This window comes from Adelges cooleyi, unplaced genomic scaffold (assembly GCF_023614345.1).
Source record: "Adelges cooleyi isolate 19-005CV unplaced genomic scaffold, UGA_ACOO_1.1 ACOO_flye_CR_arks_rails_tigmint_CR_PRNA_2, whole genome shotgun sequence".
Lineage (NCBI taxonomy): Eukaryota > Metazoa > Arthropoda > Insecta > Hemiptera > Adelgidae > Adelges > Adelges cooleyi.
The window spans coordinates 1,757,055-1,774,525 of NW_026095860.1; the positions used below are offsets into that span (position 1 = coordinate 1,757,055).

At 37.9% G+C, this 17,471-nt stretch overlaps 1 protein-coding gene across 1 annotated transcript; it reads left to right on the plus strand.

The window, feature by feature from the left end:
* Positions 1–1,462: 1,462 nt before the first annotated feature.
* LOC126833806 (uncharacterized) lies at positions 1,463–11,410 on the plus strand. Its single transcript, XM_050565350.1, has 8 exons — positions 1,463–3,203; positions 3,449–3,648; positions 5,111–5,221; positions 5,471–5,625; positions 5,731–5,907; positions 7,767–7,920; positions 10,283–10,498; positions 10,639–11,410. Exons 1-8 carry the CDS (start codon positions 1,520–1,522, stop codon positions 10,780–10,782), a joined length of 2,841 nt encoding a protein of 946 aa, XP_050421307.1. The 5' UTR covers positions 1,463–1,519; the 3' UTR covers positions 10,783–11,410.
* The last annotated feature ends 6,061 nt before the right edge of the window (positions 11,411–17,471 follow it).

Genomic DNA, 17,471 nt, shown 5'->3' on the forward strand with positions numbered 1-17,471 from the left:
TAATATTTTCTCCTGTTGTAGTAATAGTAGTAATAATAATAATAATAATAATAGTAATAATTGTTCCTTATATATTGCCGGTATAGCAATATATCTTGAGTGTATTTAATTTGTAATTTTAAGTTTAACTCTGGACTTGCGATAAAAATCAATGTTATTACCCATTTTTTTGAATTGGCAATTTGAAACTAACGTTGGTTGTTGTCGATTGGCATAATTTTTCTTTGCGTAGGACCAAGGCTTGTATCTCGACATAACATGGTTATTATAAACTTTTATTACTTTATGTGTAATACCGTACAAGAAATATAATACTCGCATCTTCTTTCGGGTTTTGTATTAAAATAATTATATTTATTATGACAGCACTGCAACAGGTTCGGCCCATTGCCTCGGTTCAACATTTACAATCCTCAGTCGAAAGCCAGATATCAAAATATATGTTCCCAACACTAAGTACCGTATCCAGAGATTCCAATCCAAAGTGCTAAGTACTATATTTGTATTTCTAATCACTCCATTCACAAATACTTAAAAATTTCCACCGTGGCTAGAACTGCCAACTGGGACTGTCATAATCCCCTCTCTCTGATCTCTCATCAATAACAGCTATTCTTGGTTACCCACAAAAAAAAAAGATTAGACGTCAATTGTGTCGTGACCGGCTAGTTCAATGGCAAACCAAAAAATATGTAAATAATATCATTAATTCTGTCGAAGTTCCTTCACTGAGATGCCTCTTCACTCTGTCAATCTTAGCTTTGTAAATATACTACATCAGCTTATTGTTCTGCATTGTAACAGAGACTGCATAGATAAAAATTAAACAAACAAGAATAAATGATTTAATATCTTTTTTGTAAATACTAACTTAGAATATATCAATACTCTTTCGTGTAACACGAAAACTCGATATCAACTTTTAATTTTAAAAATGTCAACTGCTACTTCTATTGTTATAATTAATACATTTAAAACTGCAATAAATAAAATGTTTTTTAATTTTATTTAAAATATATTGATATTTTAATTAACGCGAGAACTGTTTTTTTCGTTAAGCCAAAAAACATATTGATGCTTGAACGTTTATAGTTTAAGCTCAGAATAGTTTTTTTTCTTTGGTGGATTTAACACATGTTTTTTTTTTAAATTTAAATTAGGCGTAATTAAATATTATAATAATATTTAGGCCAACCCGTTTTATTTGTTGAAATATATTAATTTTACAGTGTTAAAATTGTATTTTTGAGGTAATACCGTGTGAGCTCAATGTGTTTTTTGGAGACCATTAAAACTAGTAACCGCGCTGTGCTCGTATTGGTTCCCGTTACGCAATGTTTGGGCACCGACTATCGATTGCGAGTCCTAGTAACGGCCGACGGTGTAAACAAAAACACGCATCACAAACGTGTAATAACTATAATAATATTATAGTCTGTCTAGAGTGGTGAACGCCGCGCCGTTTACGTTTATTAAACTGCGTTGTGCTACGTTGTGGACGCGCAACGCGTAGAACAATATGGACGACGGGTTACACGAGTTTCTGTTGGACAGCGGCGTGTTGAACGAGATGCACACGGTAATAGATTCGGTGGTCAAGTCGTCGGTGACGGCCGCCGACTTGGAGGACAGCGACGCCCGCGAGATCGCCGAGCGTCTGCTCGAGTTGAACGCCGACGACATCGACGGACGTCTGGACGCTTTGGTGCGGGACGCCAAGGTCCAGCTGATCGGCCAGTCGGCCGACGGACGGTGGCCCGATTTGCTGGACTTCGAGTCGGGCCCCAGGCAGACCGCGCGTAACCTGAGCGCGCTCTGCCGGTTGCCGTTCACGTACGACACGTACGCGGGCCCTTACTTCCAGAGACTCACCAAAGGGCTGGAGCAATGCGTCTCGGTGGACGCGCTCTTCGAGCCCGCGGCCCACGTGTACGCCAAACTGGTGGACGCCGCTCCGGACTGCGAGACGGCGGTCGAGAGTTTCGCTTCGCTGTGCGAGGCCGCGCATCTCAGGTGTCGCCGCCGACCCGCGCCGGACGCCGACAACACCATTACTGCGGTGTGTCTGATGCTCCGGTGTCTGGCCGTGGTGTGCCGCCGGGGCGCCAGTTGCAAGAGCGTCAAACCGGCCGTGGTGGAGTTCGTGGCCGCCGTGACCTACGACCACGGGCACGACAACGGCGGCGTGTACGGCATTCTGTGCCGGGCCGACCCGACAGCCCGGTGGTTCGATCACTTGTCCAGAAGTAGCCTTACCAGGACGGCGTTTTTCGAGTGTTTGCGCAGCGACCGGCGGTTCTTGAAAACGCTGGTGTCCGGCTTTTTCGGTTGGATGGCCGAACCGATAATACCCAAAACCACAGCCGACGGGAGGGGCGTGGACGCCACCAAGTACGCGGGTTGCGTGCACGCCGTGTACTTGTTGGCCAAGATGTACGCGTACAAGCCGGCCAGAGCTCTGTTTCCGGTCAAGGCGTCCAAGACGGCCCGAGTGCGACCGGCCGCCGTGGCCAACTGTTGTCTCGGCTTTTTGTCGGCCGTCCGCGACCACGGGACGTCCACGTTGGCCGTCGGCCTGCGCCGACTGGTCGCCGTGCTGGCGGCGTTTCACCCGGAAATCGTGCGGGCCGTCGCCGAGAACGGGTCCGAGCACGCGGCCGGCATACTAGCGGAAGTGGCGGCGCGCTGGCCGGAAGCGCTCAGCGCGTTGTTAGACCGCGGCGATGACGGCATCGACCAGCTGGACGGACTGTTCAAGAAAAAACACTGGCGGGTAGAAAGAACCGCGGAGGCGCTGACGACAATAGCGACGGCGATAAGCGGCCGCAGCGAAGGCGTTTGGTGGCTGGCGACGAGGAAGAGCAAGTTTCTGGAAGCCGTCGCCGACAAGCAAGCGGCGCGTCAGCTAATGCGTAATATACTGTGCACGCCGTTGGCTTCGTCCGTTTATGGCCTGCGCGCGGACGTCCCGACAGACGGTGTCGACTGGACGGACCCGGAACAAACGTTGGCGCTGAGCGTGATCTGCAGCACCGACCGGGGCAGGCGGTGGGCGATGCGAACGGGTCTACTGGATTCCGTCGACGGATTTGTGGAGGCTCGATGGACCGAGGCGACGGAAAACTTGTTCGAACCGGACGACGACGGCAAAACGATCGATTCAATTGTTCGCGTGGCTCAATCGATTTGTGCCACCACCGAAGGTAAGCAAATGTATTAAACAGCTGTTTAAATTATCAATTGGGAACGAAGTTTACCGTTATCGATCCCTTTAAAGCCAAATTTTTAAAGATTAAATTGAGGGGAAAAAGTATACATTTGTAAAAAATTAAGTTTATGACATCTGATTGGCAGCGATTTCTTTGAAAAGAAATGAATCGTTAAGGATAAGACACACGTCTTGTCTTTAACGAGTCGCCTTGTAACGATACCGGTTTGCCGTTTGCAGGTTTACAGTTCATATTGGCCGACGGTGGAAGTCAAGGGGCCGTCACGAGACTGTCGGAAATTTACTTGTTGACTTACGAGGACTTCGATAAGTACACTGCGTCGAGAGAAGTTCTGGTAGCGCTGTGGCTGCGTTTAATACAAGCTGCCACACACTCGTTTGTGTCGGAGGCTTTTGCGGAATCGCAGTTACGCTATCAAGTACGTTTAACGGTTGATTATTTATTGTTTTAATACATATTTTGTATCTTCTTGGCAAGCTCTTAGTCTAATGAGCGTAGAATCAACTTTCTTCTGGAAATTAAAAGCTCCATTACAACTTGAGACAAATGACAAACGGCCGAGGCTTGTTACGGGCGCAATGAACCCTCTTGATCGAACCCTTGTAATGTTTCTTGTCGCCGTCGTTGGGCACGTTAATCGTTTATGGCAAAACAATTGCATATTATTATTATTATTATGGTTATCGATTATGATACTCATTAAGTATCTCCGAAGGAATCGTCATTTTTCATAACGATCGTCTCGGCCTCGGGCCAACCTAACCAAACCTAAACGGCAAGCAGAGAAAGTCAATATTAAACGTTTAATATATTATGTTATTCTTCTTTTTCCTCTCCGGTTGTGCAATCATATTATTATTATTTGAACCGAGCGGTAGATAGATCACACACACACACACACACATGGTGACCTGCTCGGTCGGGTTCACCTGTCATAATCACATAATAATAATAACAATATTATTCACTGTAAAGCGTTTAATTAACGTTCGTTGTTTGCGTTTCGAACTAGGTTGTAATGGAAATTTCAAAACGTATACGATTTTTTTGACAACGTGATTATGTTTTCAGACATTTTCCCCATCACTCTAAGTGTGTGCAAGTAATGTTTCAAAAATAAAGAATAACACTCTCTTCTTGATTTATATTTTAACAACGCCTAAATCCGCCATAGGTTAATTAAGTTGCATTTCATTTTTAAAATAATAACGGGACAAACAATGTTGTCCGAACTCTAAGAAAAGACCTCTACATTTTTTTTTATATAATATATTTAATAACCCTAAAAAATGACATTTAAAAGTATTTCTTTTGACAGCTCTCACTGACGACTTTTCCAATACCTAGTGATGAGAGACAGACGATAAAGGATTAGGGATAACAGACAGCTTTTAACAAAATAAATATGATAAGAGATCAGTGTAAAGCACAGATATATAAATATAATGAACTAGATTGCCAAGTGTACGTCATGCCGCCAATAGAGATAATAAAAGTTACCATTTTCCGCCATCTTTGTGGGAATTAGAACCTTATAAAATCTTTATAACAATAATTATAAGTTATGTGGCACAGCACAGATTATTAAAATATTACTTTATACACACACACACACACACAAATCCCACATAAATGGCCGACGTTGAATTCTAGTGAGCAATCTAGTTTACTACATCTATATAAATCTGTGGTGAAGAGTGACAATTGATAACAGGTCCTGATAAGAGATAATTTACGTTTAGAAATAGAATTGCGTATTTGTATACTTCAATCATGTGGACACAGTCTAAAATGGTCACCCTTCTCGACCATGCCTTTACATAATATTATTTTGCTGACTAAAGCTCAACATATTTTATTGGTTTTTTTCCCCCTAACAGGACACCCTGTCGAAACTGTGTTCGGAGAGTCGCACCGAAGACGGCGCGGCCGTTGTCGACGAATCGACAGAGTTGATTCGTCGACTGCGGCGGAGGCCCGTCGACTGGCCCGTGGGCCGCGCACCGGATCGGACACGGACCGAGACGGCCGCGCCGCCGGCGTCGGAGGTCGGCCGACACGGCCGGGAGGTCGGCGGCGATTTGTCGCGGGTCGCGCGCGATACGATAACGCGAACCGAACGGATTACCGTGAGTGGTTGTGGCGATAACGTCGTTAACGACCAATTATCGATTATTATTATTATTATTATTATTATCATAACGACATAATAAGCCGTGGTGGTTTTTTTTTTACCGCAGGAACGCGAAACCGTCGAATCGATAATGGCTTACGGCAGGCTTCGTTTTGGGGAATCGTTCACGGACGGCCACGACGACGACGACGACGACGACGAAGAGCTATTATTGCCGCGACAGACCGGACCCGAGGTCGACGGAATACGTTCGGCGCTGAGGTTACAAAAAAACAAAAAAACGTCGTCGTCGCGGGTTGCGCCGCGTTACGACAACTCGTTGTAGTAGTGACGGCTGTGCATTTATTTTTTATTTTTTGCGTTCAGGTCGACCGTCGGTTTGCGGTTGCTGCCGGAAGAGCGCGACGAGGAGGCCGTGGAAAGGCGATTCCGACGGGTCTACGGTCGCGCGGCTAGGCGTCGGTGTCCAGGCCCAGCCGGGTCGTCGTTGGGTTACGCCGCCGTTTACGCTCTGTTCTTGGCGGCTCGAGGATCCGAAAAAGAGTCAGTCCCATTGTACCGTTGTTCATACAGGGTGATCCGCTTAGGTTAGGTTAGGTGTTTATAAGTATACAGGGTGATCCATCTGACGTCGGACACTAATTTTCCCGGAAAATATGAATATTTTGAGAAATAATTTTTCTCCTCTACTTTTAGCCGTATATATTTTACTATATTTTTCAATACTCAGAAAACGTTCACCTTTACCGCTTGTACTCAAAAGAAGTATGGACTTAAATTTTTTTCCATATGAGTACATAACATGTATTTAATTCCATTGTGTAGTCAAAAAATCGTTAGGGTTAAAGTTTTTTCATTGTCATCAATTCGTTCGTTTGCTATGACATTGTGGAGATTTGAATTTAAGGTCAATTTAAAAGAGGTTTTCTTGAAAAAAAAAAATAGTTTGTTGGCGCCAGAAAATATTATTTGTTTATATATATATATATATATATTGTCGGTCAGTGTAATGAAATGATACAATAATGGAATCCCGGTTGCTATCTGAACTGTATAAACAAAAATAAATTACCACAATAACTGTAAAGTGTCGGTAGATAAATTTGTGGCAAACGGGAAACCAATAAAATTGGGCGAGACCGTACTTTTCACTTCACTCAGTCGCAGAAAATAAAAATAAATAATTTAAATTAGCCGATAAATTGTCTAACCAATTTATTTTATAAATAAAATATATTATATTTTTTCTGGCCTTTTTTTGTAAATAATTTTCGTTCAAGTTTTGACAAGTTGACTGCCAGAACAACAATTTAGTGTCTGACGTTTTGAGTAAGTATCATATCAATACTAGCTTACCACATTTGGTATTCAAATAGTGCCTACTCAACTTGTTAGATCATTTTATGTTCATTTATAATTATTATTGCATGACGTAAGTGTTAGGATGTGTGTACCCGATAAAAATATATGTGATGCAATTTTTAATAAACCAAAATACAATACAAACCAAGCACACTGTCATAGTCCATCGTTACAATCATAAACCAATACCTTTTGGGGTTTGCTCGATGCTAATAAGTTTATTGTAAAATATATCAAGACATGAAACAATGCTGGAACTTTTTTTTAACGGTTATTCAATCATTTTTACATAAAAGCTTTTATACAATTTTTTTTTTTGGACAAAAGTTTTTTTACTAAAAGTAAGTTTATAGAAAAATGTTCTTTAAGGCATTATTATTATAACATATTTTCTTTTACTGAAAAGAGTCTTTTACTTTTGTTTATATAAAAACAATCTACAACTTTTAATTTTAAATAAAACATTTTAATCGTGGGATGTTTTTTACATCGATAATTTAAATAAAGTATAAACAAAATAGTTATCATTTCTATATAGTATATATAAAAGAATGTTGTTAAATTTCTCTCATGGTTTTATTATTTCCTTGCTTCGTCATGACATTATGTATTTTTTAGCAAACAGTTTTACTTTATTTTTAAACAGTATTGGGCCCAAATTCAGATAAATACAGTTGAAATAATTCAATCCAGTTTTCTGTTAAGTTTTAAAATAGAGAAATAAAGGAATTGTTTTTTCATCCCTTTTGGCGGAAAGGGTTAATGATATATTTTTTTTTTTTTAAGTTTTTGCCAGGTTTTTTTTTGTATTTTGTTAGCACTATAATATCTCATACAAGTAGTAACTGGACTATTTTTTTTTTGTTTAAGATGGAAAAACATAACTACTGCGTTGGGTTGAATTTTTTTTTAAATTTTTGATCTAATACAGAGCCGTTCGGGTAGTGTTTCGGATACATAAATATGAACTGTACCTACATAAGACACAAGACGTTGTTGAAGATGTTAATATATTATGAATAGCTTGTGGATCGTTTCAGGTGCCTCGAAGCGTGTGCAGTTTTAGCGAAAACCGTCGAATCGAGCAAAGGATTTTGGCCGCCGGCAGAGGACGAAGACGAGAAGTCGATTTCCGGGCATTTGCTCGAAGGGCTTTTGCAAAAAGAACAACCGGAAGTGTACAACGCGTTCAAGGTAGGTGCGAGACAGTGCAAGAGCTGTGTTCTTAACAAGTGCGCCACATCCAAAAACGGACTTGACTTAGGTTAGGTTAGGTTAGGTTTGGTTAGGTTTGGTTAGGTTTGGTTAGGTTTGGTTAGGTTTGGTTAGGTTAGGTTTGGTTAGGTTTGGTTAGATTTGGTTTGGTTAGGTTAGGTTAGGAGGCGCAATTTAGCTAAAACGAGAGGGGTTATAACGTTCCTAAGAACTTGGACAGGGCACCTGACCCCTAACCCAGAGGTGACATAAATAACATTTCACGAAGTAAGCAAAAAAGTGAGCTGCAGTATGACCAGAATAACGAAATTAAGAGAGAAATAATTTCTCTGGTAAATAATATTTTCAAAATTGTTCCTACTGCACCATCGTTGTGATGCGAAACATATGACTTATCCGTTATCATACTATCACGTTATCATATGAAATTTAAATTTGAATCTATTTATCTACATAATTGACAGGGGCGCCACATGTAGGGTACGACGGGGGCGATACTAATTACTATTAGAAACAGATTGCCAATGCGGTCTGCTTCGACGGCGGTAATGTTAATTTCGTCGTAATGTCGGCCAAAACGATTATAACGTTATATTATTTTTGATAATTATAGCATAATAACAGCTGTGGTGGCGATAAATTATTGTACAAGACGGATACGCGTTTTGCAACAGCCACTAATTTAACCGTGTAATAATATTACTATTCAAATCTAACGTGTTATTCAAATTTCAATAACGTTAACGCGTTCGTATTATGCATTATCGGTTTATATTATACTTAAGCCGATTTGACAAATCCATTGAATCGTGAATATATTATCTCTTATCACTTATATTTTGTCTCTTATCTCTTATCTCTAACTGGTAGTGAAAGAGTAACGCGAAAATGGTGACATGAAATTTCTTGTATCCAGTCCAATAGCATATCTAAGTTAAAAAAAAAAACCCCACAAATAAACACTTGCTTTGAACTATCGGACCAAGACTCCTAATTTGCTATTATAAAACTCTTGTATAAAGCCCACAATAATTAAAAACAGTTACTACAGTACTAGAAAACATACCTACCGAGAATTCTAGGCGATAATGAACAATTAAGAAAAAATTAATACCAATTATAAAAAAATAAGACAAATACAGTAGACTGTATTGTTGTGTAATGTTTTTGTTTTGTGATTATGTAATACAATAATTATTGCATAACAAATTTTACTACCGTTTTCCGGTATTAATTTAGACGTTTATTTATTTCCAAGAATAGCATAAACCAACAAGACTTTTACAGTTACCGATTTACACAGCTTTGTATTGTCAATATTATGTATTAGTAGTTTGAACAGATAAAATTGGGGAGACAGCTGTTGTTTTTCATTGTGATTTCTAGAGGGCGAGATGTTCGTCGGTAAGAGGTCGACGAAAGCTTAAAGGTCGTGGCATTGCGCTTATCTGGTTTTTGTGCCTTTGATAATTTATCGTTTGGACGGTTCACGGTGTACGACAGTGATTAAGACTGAGACGTGCAGGGGACTCGCGTGGCTTGTCACGTCCAACTAGTTAATTTAGTTAATGGGTTTTTGTTTTTCGTATCGAATTTCGGCGTGGGAGCACGAAAGCATATTATGATAGAAGAAAGTACTCCAAGACCAGACAGAGGAGGTCACATGCCGTCAACAATGCCGTAATCCTAGGACGACTCTTGAGCGATAATAATAATAATAATATTATTTTTTTTTTTCACTTTCGACTCGCCTTTGATTGTATTACATTGCAATCGTTATAAAACACACGCTGTTCCGCGCCCAAATCACCAATAAAACAAATATATTAACGCCTATGAGCATCAAGTACAGTACATATATTATGTGAATGAAATTATTAGAAACGGTTATATAATTAATAGATAGACGTGATGACGGGTGAGGTATGAAGAGAACAAAAAATAAAATAAATATAAAATACACAACTATATTGATAATTAATAATATATTATGTTTTTCAATCAAATCGTATTAACTTGTTGCCCTCTTTTGTCATCCTCTCGATTGGGTCGAATGAATCGACAAAGAAAATACAGTACTGGGACGAGACAAATATTGGCCAGCATGAAAATGAATCAGTTATACATTTTGAGCTAACTTAGAAGTGTATCCACCAAAATAAAGACCGTCCGAAGAAGCACGGCGGTAGCCGCATTGGTTAAACGATTTTCAAATAGGAATAGCAATTGTATTCAGCTAGAAAATTGACAACTTATACTTTGACTGGACAAAGATGCCTAAAATTAAGTATTTGTTTTCCAGAAGTACACTAATAGTATACAATGTCGGGCGTGTTTACAGATGTCGGGCGTTTCGTGGTGGCTCTTGTGTTCCGGATGGACGGTCGACTGTTTCTTGGGCCGTTTGCCATGGCCCGAAGTGTGTAGATGGCTCTGCCTGGTCGCCATGTACCCGGCCGAGTATAGGGCGTATTTTTTCATCTGTTTGGCCGCGGCGCAGAAACGTCGGTGGTTGGAGGCTTTCGGCCGGGACGGTTTTCGCGAAACCGTTATCCAGGTATGAAACTTTTTGAACTGCAGACAAATAGAGGGAAAACCCACAGCACAGTTATGGGGGAGGGGGTACGCGGAGACCCTTCGATAGCGTATTGCAGCGAAATAATTTCATGTCTAAAGCGTGGTCGCACATTGTTACAGGGCTCCGTGGACGATTTCCGTCTGACCGACCATGCGGATTACATGGAACGTTTGGCTGAGAAACACCACGATTTTTTGTCCAACAGACTCGGTGCCGAATTCGACAACACATCTGTCGACGACAAGCTGGCCGGACGGACATAGTCTTTGGCAATCCGTCGGGATTCCCGAGAAGGGTACCGGGGTTCGATAACGATATCATTTTTTTTATTGTTATCCAACCGAACAATATTAGTGCTCGAAGGAAATCGTTTGTGTTCAATCACAGTTATATAATATCAAACATTTAAATAAACACAGATCGCCTGTGACGGCTGCGACAGAGCACAGTGACTGCAAAAGTAAACGTTACACGAGTTGAGTAAATGATTGGGCAAACATCAATCGCGGTTTTTAACAGCGGCCAAGAGAACTTTTTTTTATGTCCATCGTCAGACTACAACGTTATCGTTATCGCTTTCCAACGTACAAACGGCATAGGCACTACTTGAGGTGTATTTGATATTTTACACGTTAGTTTTCTTTGTTGATTTTCGACCGGCTCGCGCACTTAATATACAGCTGTAGCCCGTTGATGTTAACACCGGAGTCTGGTAAATATTTATTTAGCCAACGCTACTATATTATTTTACTCGTGTTTCCCTTGTAATATTTGTGAGGGCAACGCATTTTGCCAAATTAACAAGTTTACTTTGTTCACTTGTTGGAAATCTAGTGTACACTCTTAAAAATAATAACCCGCGACAAGAATATAGTACTACGTTAAAATATTGTCGAGCTTAAATTTGTTATTTTATAAAATATATAATATCGTTCAGCGTCGAAACTAATGTTGTTGTTATTTTAGTTTTAAAATTACAATATTAATGTATTGTTTAATAGCGTGTATATCATGTCTTATATACCGACTAAAACGTTATCTAAACAATCATCTAGGTAATTCAATGGGAAACTATTTAAACATAATATTGTTTGAATAATTTGCAAATGTAGTTCTCAAGTCTGAAACTGCAGTTCATCAGCAAAATCCGTTCATCGGTATCAGAGTTCTGTGTGACTAAAGAAAATATTTAATTAAAAGCTTAGAATTTTATAAATAGTAAAAATATTAAATAGTTTATTTAATTCATATTTTGTATCTTTTCGACAAGTTCTTTCTGATGAGCTTGGAATCAACGTTTTATCTGTTATAGTTTAAAAGAAAATTAAGCGTTTAAAAGATGTAAGGCACAGGCTTTTTTCAAATTCAATTCATTATACCGCATGGTTATGAAATCCGATCAACCTGTATATTGTCTTATATTAAAGCTTAGACAAATATTAATTATCTTCTCATCACTAGCATGTAGCGTTTTGTGTTTTTTCCTATTCGCAATAAGCTCTTAAAGTTATCAACGTCAATTTTATTTCCTTTCAATTATTAAAGTTCAACAAAGTTAAAAACTGAGGCCTGTAAAATTTATCACTTTTAATGTTATTACAATATATTCCTGAACATCCATTTATTGGTCTATGACCATACCGATCCTGATACAGGGTGATCCATTAAAGGCAATACACTAGTTTTAACATGGATACGTTATTGGGCTGGATACAAGAAATTCACGTTCAGTTAGAGATAAGGGATAAGTGATCAATAGATATGTGATAAGAGATAAGAGACAATTGATAAAAAAATGAGTGATAAGATATAAGTGATAAGAGATAACATATCCATGATTAGAACGGAGAAAATAACTTGGTTTTTTTTCCCTTAAAATAATGGCGATATATGTACCTAATTATCCCAAACTGGTTGTCGGCCAATAGAAATGTTCAGCAAATCTTTCTTATTTCATCGAGTTTATCAATCGAGTAAGTCGGGCGTTATATTATATCTTTTCGGTATTACAGAAGCACGTGACGTTCTTCTGGGCGAGACGATTTTAGCCGTCGGCTCGGATATTATAACAATATTATCGTTATTCATTGTAACAATGCCGGCGCACGATCGTCATAAAAGCTGCTAGTGTACATTACACAGTGCATTATTGTGTACCTTACTGTGTGTGTGTGTGTTAGCTGTTGGACACTAATATTACGTGTGTTTGTCAACCGCAGTTTCTCCTTAGATCTCCCGGCACGTCTATAACGGCCACAACCGTATAGCTCGAGGTGGTATTTTTTTTTTCACCGAAATAAAAGTATAAAACAAATTACTGTTTATAAAAAAGGAAAAAAAAATGTATATATATACATAAAGTGCGCGTACACAGACACCGGTACATCTGTATTATACAGGGTGATCCGTTTAACGCAAGCGGTAACACTCATTTACTTTTTAACACACAATTGTTTAAGTAATTGTGCGTAAAAGGTGTAATATCATTATTTTATCTTCCTTGGCGACAAATTTTAAATTCTAATAACTTTAAAAGTGATTTTTCAAAACCGATTCTCCATAGCAGCAAGTCAACATTTTCGGCAAATTATTTTTAATTTAAAAATTCAATTAAATATGTGCGTTATCGTTTAAGTTTTAAAAATTCGACGGGGTTCTGGGAAAATACTAAAAAAATATACAATTGTTTAGTCTTAACTGTGTAAAATAACATAAACTAAACATTTTACCAAAAATAAAAACTATAAAAATGCAATTATTTCAAGAGATATTGAGAGTGTCTTGCGTTGAATGGGACAGTCTGTTGTTGGATACGGGATGTTAAAATATCAACTTAGATCATTCCCGTATTTATTTATTATCTATACACTATAGTATTTGAATTTAAGTTTTGACAACTTCACAAGTAATCGTTAACAATCAATAATAATATACATGTTACCATTTTAAAATCTCAAGTTCACAGTATAAGGATTTACACATTAAGGACGGGGTTGTATTGTAAATTGGTTGTATTTATAAAGATAAACTCAAATTTGAACCAACTAATGGCACCTACAAACGGCATGAAGAAAATGTACTGAAAATAGTCTAATATTTTTTTAAAACAGACCATATTACAGCTGTTTGCCAACCACGCTGTGTGCACGGACTACACTGAATTATAATAATAATATGCATATTATAATACTACCTATTATGATCTTGCTCTGCGTGTGAATCCGGGCTATAACGCCGGTCGTGTGTCGGATTATGGTGGGTAATTGCGGCAATGATGCAATAAGGTTTCGCATGCTTTATTATACAATATAATACGTGGACGATGATGATGGCAAAAAAAAAAAAAAAAAAATGTAAAAATGTAGATAATGATATTATCGTTATGGCCACAGAGCGTTTGGCGATTATCCGCCGTTTTGTACCGACTAACTGTGTACATATCCGTTTAATGGCCCGCTGCAGTGCTTATGCAGGACCGGTGAGCTATGCGAACGATCCGCCGACACAACGCCATACAGGGTGATGACACTCCGTTCATTAGTTTAACTGCGAACATCAAAAACCATAGACAGTATTTACCGGTACAGTTTAACCGAGCCAAACAGTTAGCAAAGTTCAGCCCAGTCCAAACCAGCACAGTAAGAAATTGCCAAAGTGGAGTCTAGTATCCACAGAAGCGTTTTCTCCAATGTAAATTTTATTACTACCTCTAAATCACATAGGTCTAGAAGAACTGAATAAGCTAATTCTATACAGCTAAATGCATGACAAAAGATTCTGTAAATAGGAACCATTCTCTAATCGTGTGGCTCCTTTATAAACCAACATAATAATAAAAGGGTAAGTATAACGGAGTTGGACCACCATTAGAGACCGTCTGGTTTAGAAGTATAAATAGCATTTGAAGGAAATAAGACAACTGGCAGTCGTTACCCCACATAATACCTAATGGATTCTTTCACGACTGTGTAAATTATAAGCCTGACTACCATTTAAACCAGGTAATTTTTTTTAGAAACGATGGCCGTCGAAAGACGGGGTACCTTTTTTATTTTAGATAGGATGCACAAGGAAAATTTGGTAACTAGGATAGGAGCTAAAAATTATACATTTTTTATCAATGCAATAGTAATCAAATGTTGCTTTGTATCCTAAAGAGGATTGGAAGCGGTCGGTTTAATAAGGAGCTTTATACAAGCAACGTTTGAGAAAAAGATGGTTTTAATCAATTTCGACCAATGCCAATTAAACTTTCGGTCGATTTGTATGAGGCTTCGAGGTGTTATTTAAATAATGGAATCGAAGAAAAAGTAGAAGTAGGAGAAAAAAAATAAGATCACCCACACTATTCATGCAGACTCATCAATACATGGATATGTCCTGCAGTCTAGCATTTCTAATATCTTATCTCTAATCCACTATCTCTATTAATTCACCTCCATAATGACGTCAGCACTGTGACACAAAACGTGACGGACAAATTTTCAGAATGACCTCCAGCCATAAGACATAATACCCATGTCAAAAATTGATACTCAAGTACTCATTGTACTGTATAACATATTAAACAAAAATGTTTCCAAAGAAGAATAAAAATTGAAAGAGCGTTAAAACAATCACCCGGTATATCAGATCTCTGGAAACCTTGGCCTTTTAATGGACTGCGATCAAGTATAATAATATGCCGGCTGGGATTAATCGTTTTGTGCAATATGTTGACCGTTTGCAGAGAACATCTCCGGCCTAGGTTTACAGGCGTTTCTGACCGCGATTACTTAAAACGTTTTCCGAAACAAACAACAGCAAAAAAAAAAAATGGTAATATAACATTAATGATAAACGACGGCGTGTATAAATTATTATAATAATAATATATTAGATATTATTATAATGGTCGGGTGTACTAAATAGCGGGTATTCAACGTTGACCCGTGATGCAACAGTTGGGGGACTCCATGGGTAGGACTCTATAGTATGTTTAACGATCGTTGTCTCGACCTCACACAATATGTTTAAGCCTCTGGTTTCCTTTGATATATTATAACGCATTAATAAAGAAAACCGACTGCAAGAGTAGTCGAATAACAAGTCGCAGAGATAATATGTTTACCATTATTATTATTAAACACTCTCGCCCGTCAAAGGCACGCCAAAACCCGACGGCACGATAATAATAATAATAATGTCTTATGTCTTGTGCAGTTCATCTTCGAACACACGCCATCGCCGATATTTTATCGTACTAAGCTAAGGAGCTTGTGCAAATAATAATGATGATAATGTTTTGTAAACAGAAATCCCAAACGAGGCCAATCCTCGAACCGCGTGTATTGTCGTCAAGACGTTTTCAACCAATCGTTTACATTTTTGTAGACTTAATAACGGCTTAATTTTTCCGACATAATAACAATATTTGCCCTTGAAACAAAATACTATATTGAAAGCAAAAGGAAAATACCTATATCCAATGCTCGTGTTTAAGGCGCTGTACAGCTGTAACCGATGTGACCCAATCGATATGTTTAGAAATATTAAGACTGTTTTTTAAAATTATTATTCTTTTGATATTTTTATGTCTTTGCTTTGGTACGCACACGGAAAATCGACAAGTTTTTTTAATTTCTTATCATAACGAAAATATCAGCTGATTTATCTGATAAGTGAAAGGGTGATAAGAGATTAGAGATGAGAGATCATTTCACATACTTTAGCGACTATTGGTTAGCACCGATATAAGCACCCGGTCCTTAAGTGTTATGACCCTATGAACTTAATATTTTCTTGACTTTTTTAAATTAACAATAACCCGCTGAACGATTTGAGTGGCCTAGTATAGTTAATAATTACTTTTAAAGTTTAAATTTAAATACTTCAGTGCACAGATGATAAATAAAATATATGGAAATTATCTAAGGAAACAAAAATAGTTACTAAAAATAACTGTTCAATATACATTTTTTAAAGGATATCCTGTTATTTTGAAAACCGATCATCGACCAGTCAGATTTTTCTGCAAATTATTCTAAATTTTAAAACCCAATTAAATAAAAGGCTAAATCAAAATCATTCTGTATAGCTAAATTTTTTTAAATAATATAATTTTCGACTGTTTATTTTTCGCTATTTTTTCGGTCTCTGGTTTTTGTGCTTGCTGTTAATTATGTAATTGGTTTAGTAGTCAGAACCGTCCGAATGTAACTGTACAAGGCGCCATGCGAGGAACGCATTTTATACTAATTGTAATTTTCACTTAAATAAATTAAGGAATAACAATTGCTCGATTTGTTGAACACGAGTCTAATAATTATCGTTTTGAATATTATGTGCAATTAGTTTCTACGGATTTAAAAATGGAAATATTTTAATTATAAAATAATATATTATATATTATACTCACAGTTTAGGCCCCTCTGTTGGGTGCAATACCTTTTTTTATCCGCTTGAATTTACTCATCGAAACAATACCTACACAAGACCTGTAACCCGAATAGTGTATATTTTATTTAAAACCGGTTATACCACCAAACGACCAGTTATCAATTCGGAGGAGAATTTTGTGTAATTTTAGATGATTTTTTTGTTTGTCATAAATAAAACAGGTATTTGTTGTGTATAAATTGCAACCGTTCCAGTCGCATAGCCTAAATAGGATTGCAAAACTATAATACCTAATGGAACTCATCGCGAACATCGGCAATTTTTTTTTGTGTCTTCAAATTTTTATCACCTTATTGCGTCTAATATGCATTTTACACCGCCTTATTACCGCGATTAAGGTGTGCGCGTAACGCGTTGGCGAACGGCGATAATTATTTTAGTTATTAAATTATAGTAATATATATATACTTATAAATATGTATAATAAAAGTAAAAGTTGGCACTCGACGGGTAAAAAAAAAAAAAACTATAAAACGGACATTTCAATTAAGTGCGCGTAACGTACTTGGGTAAT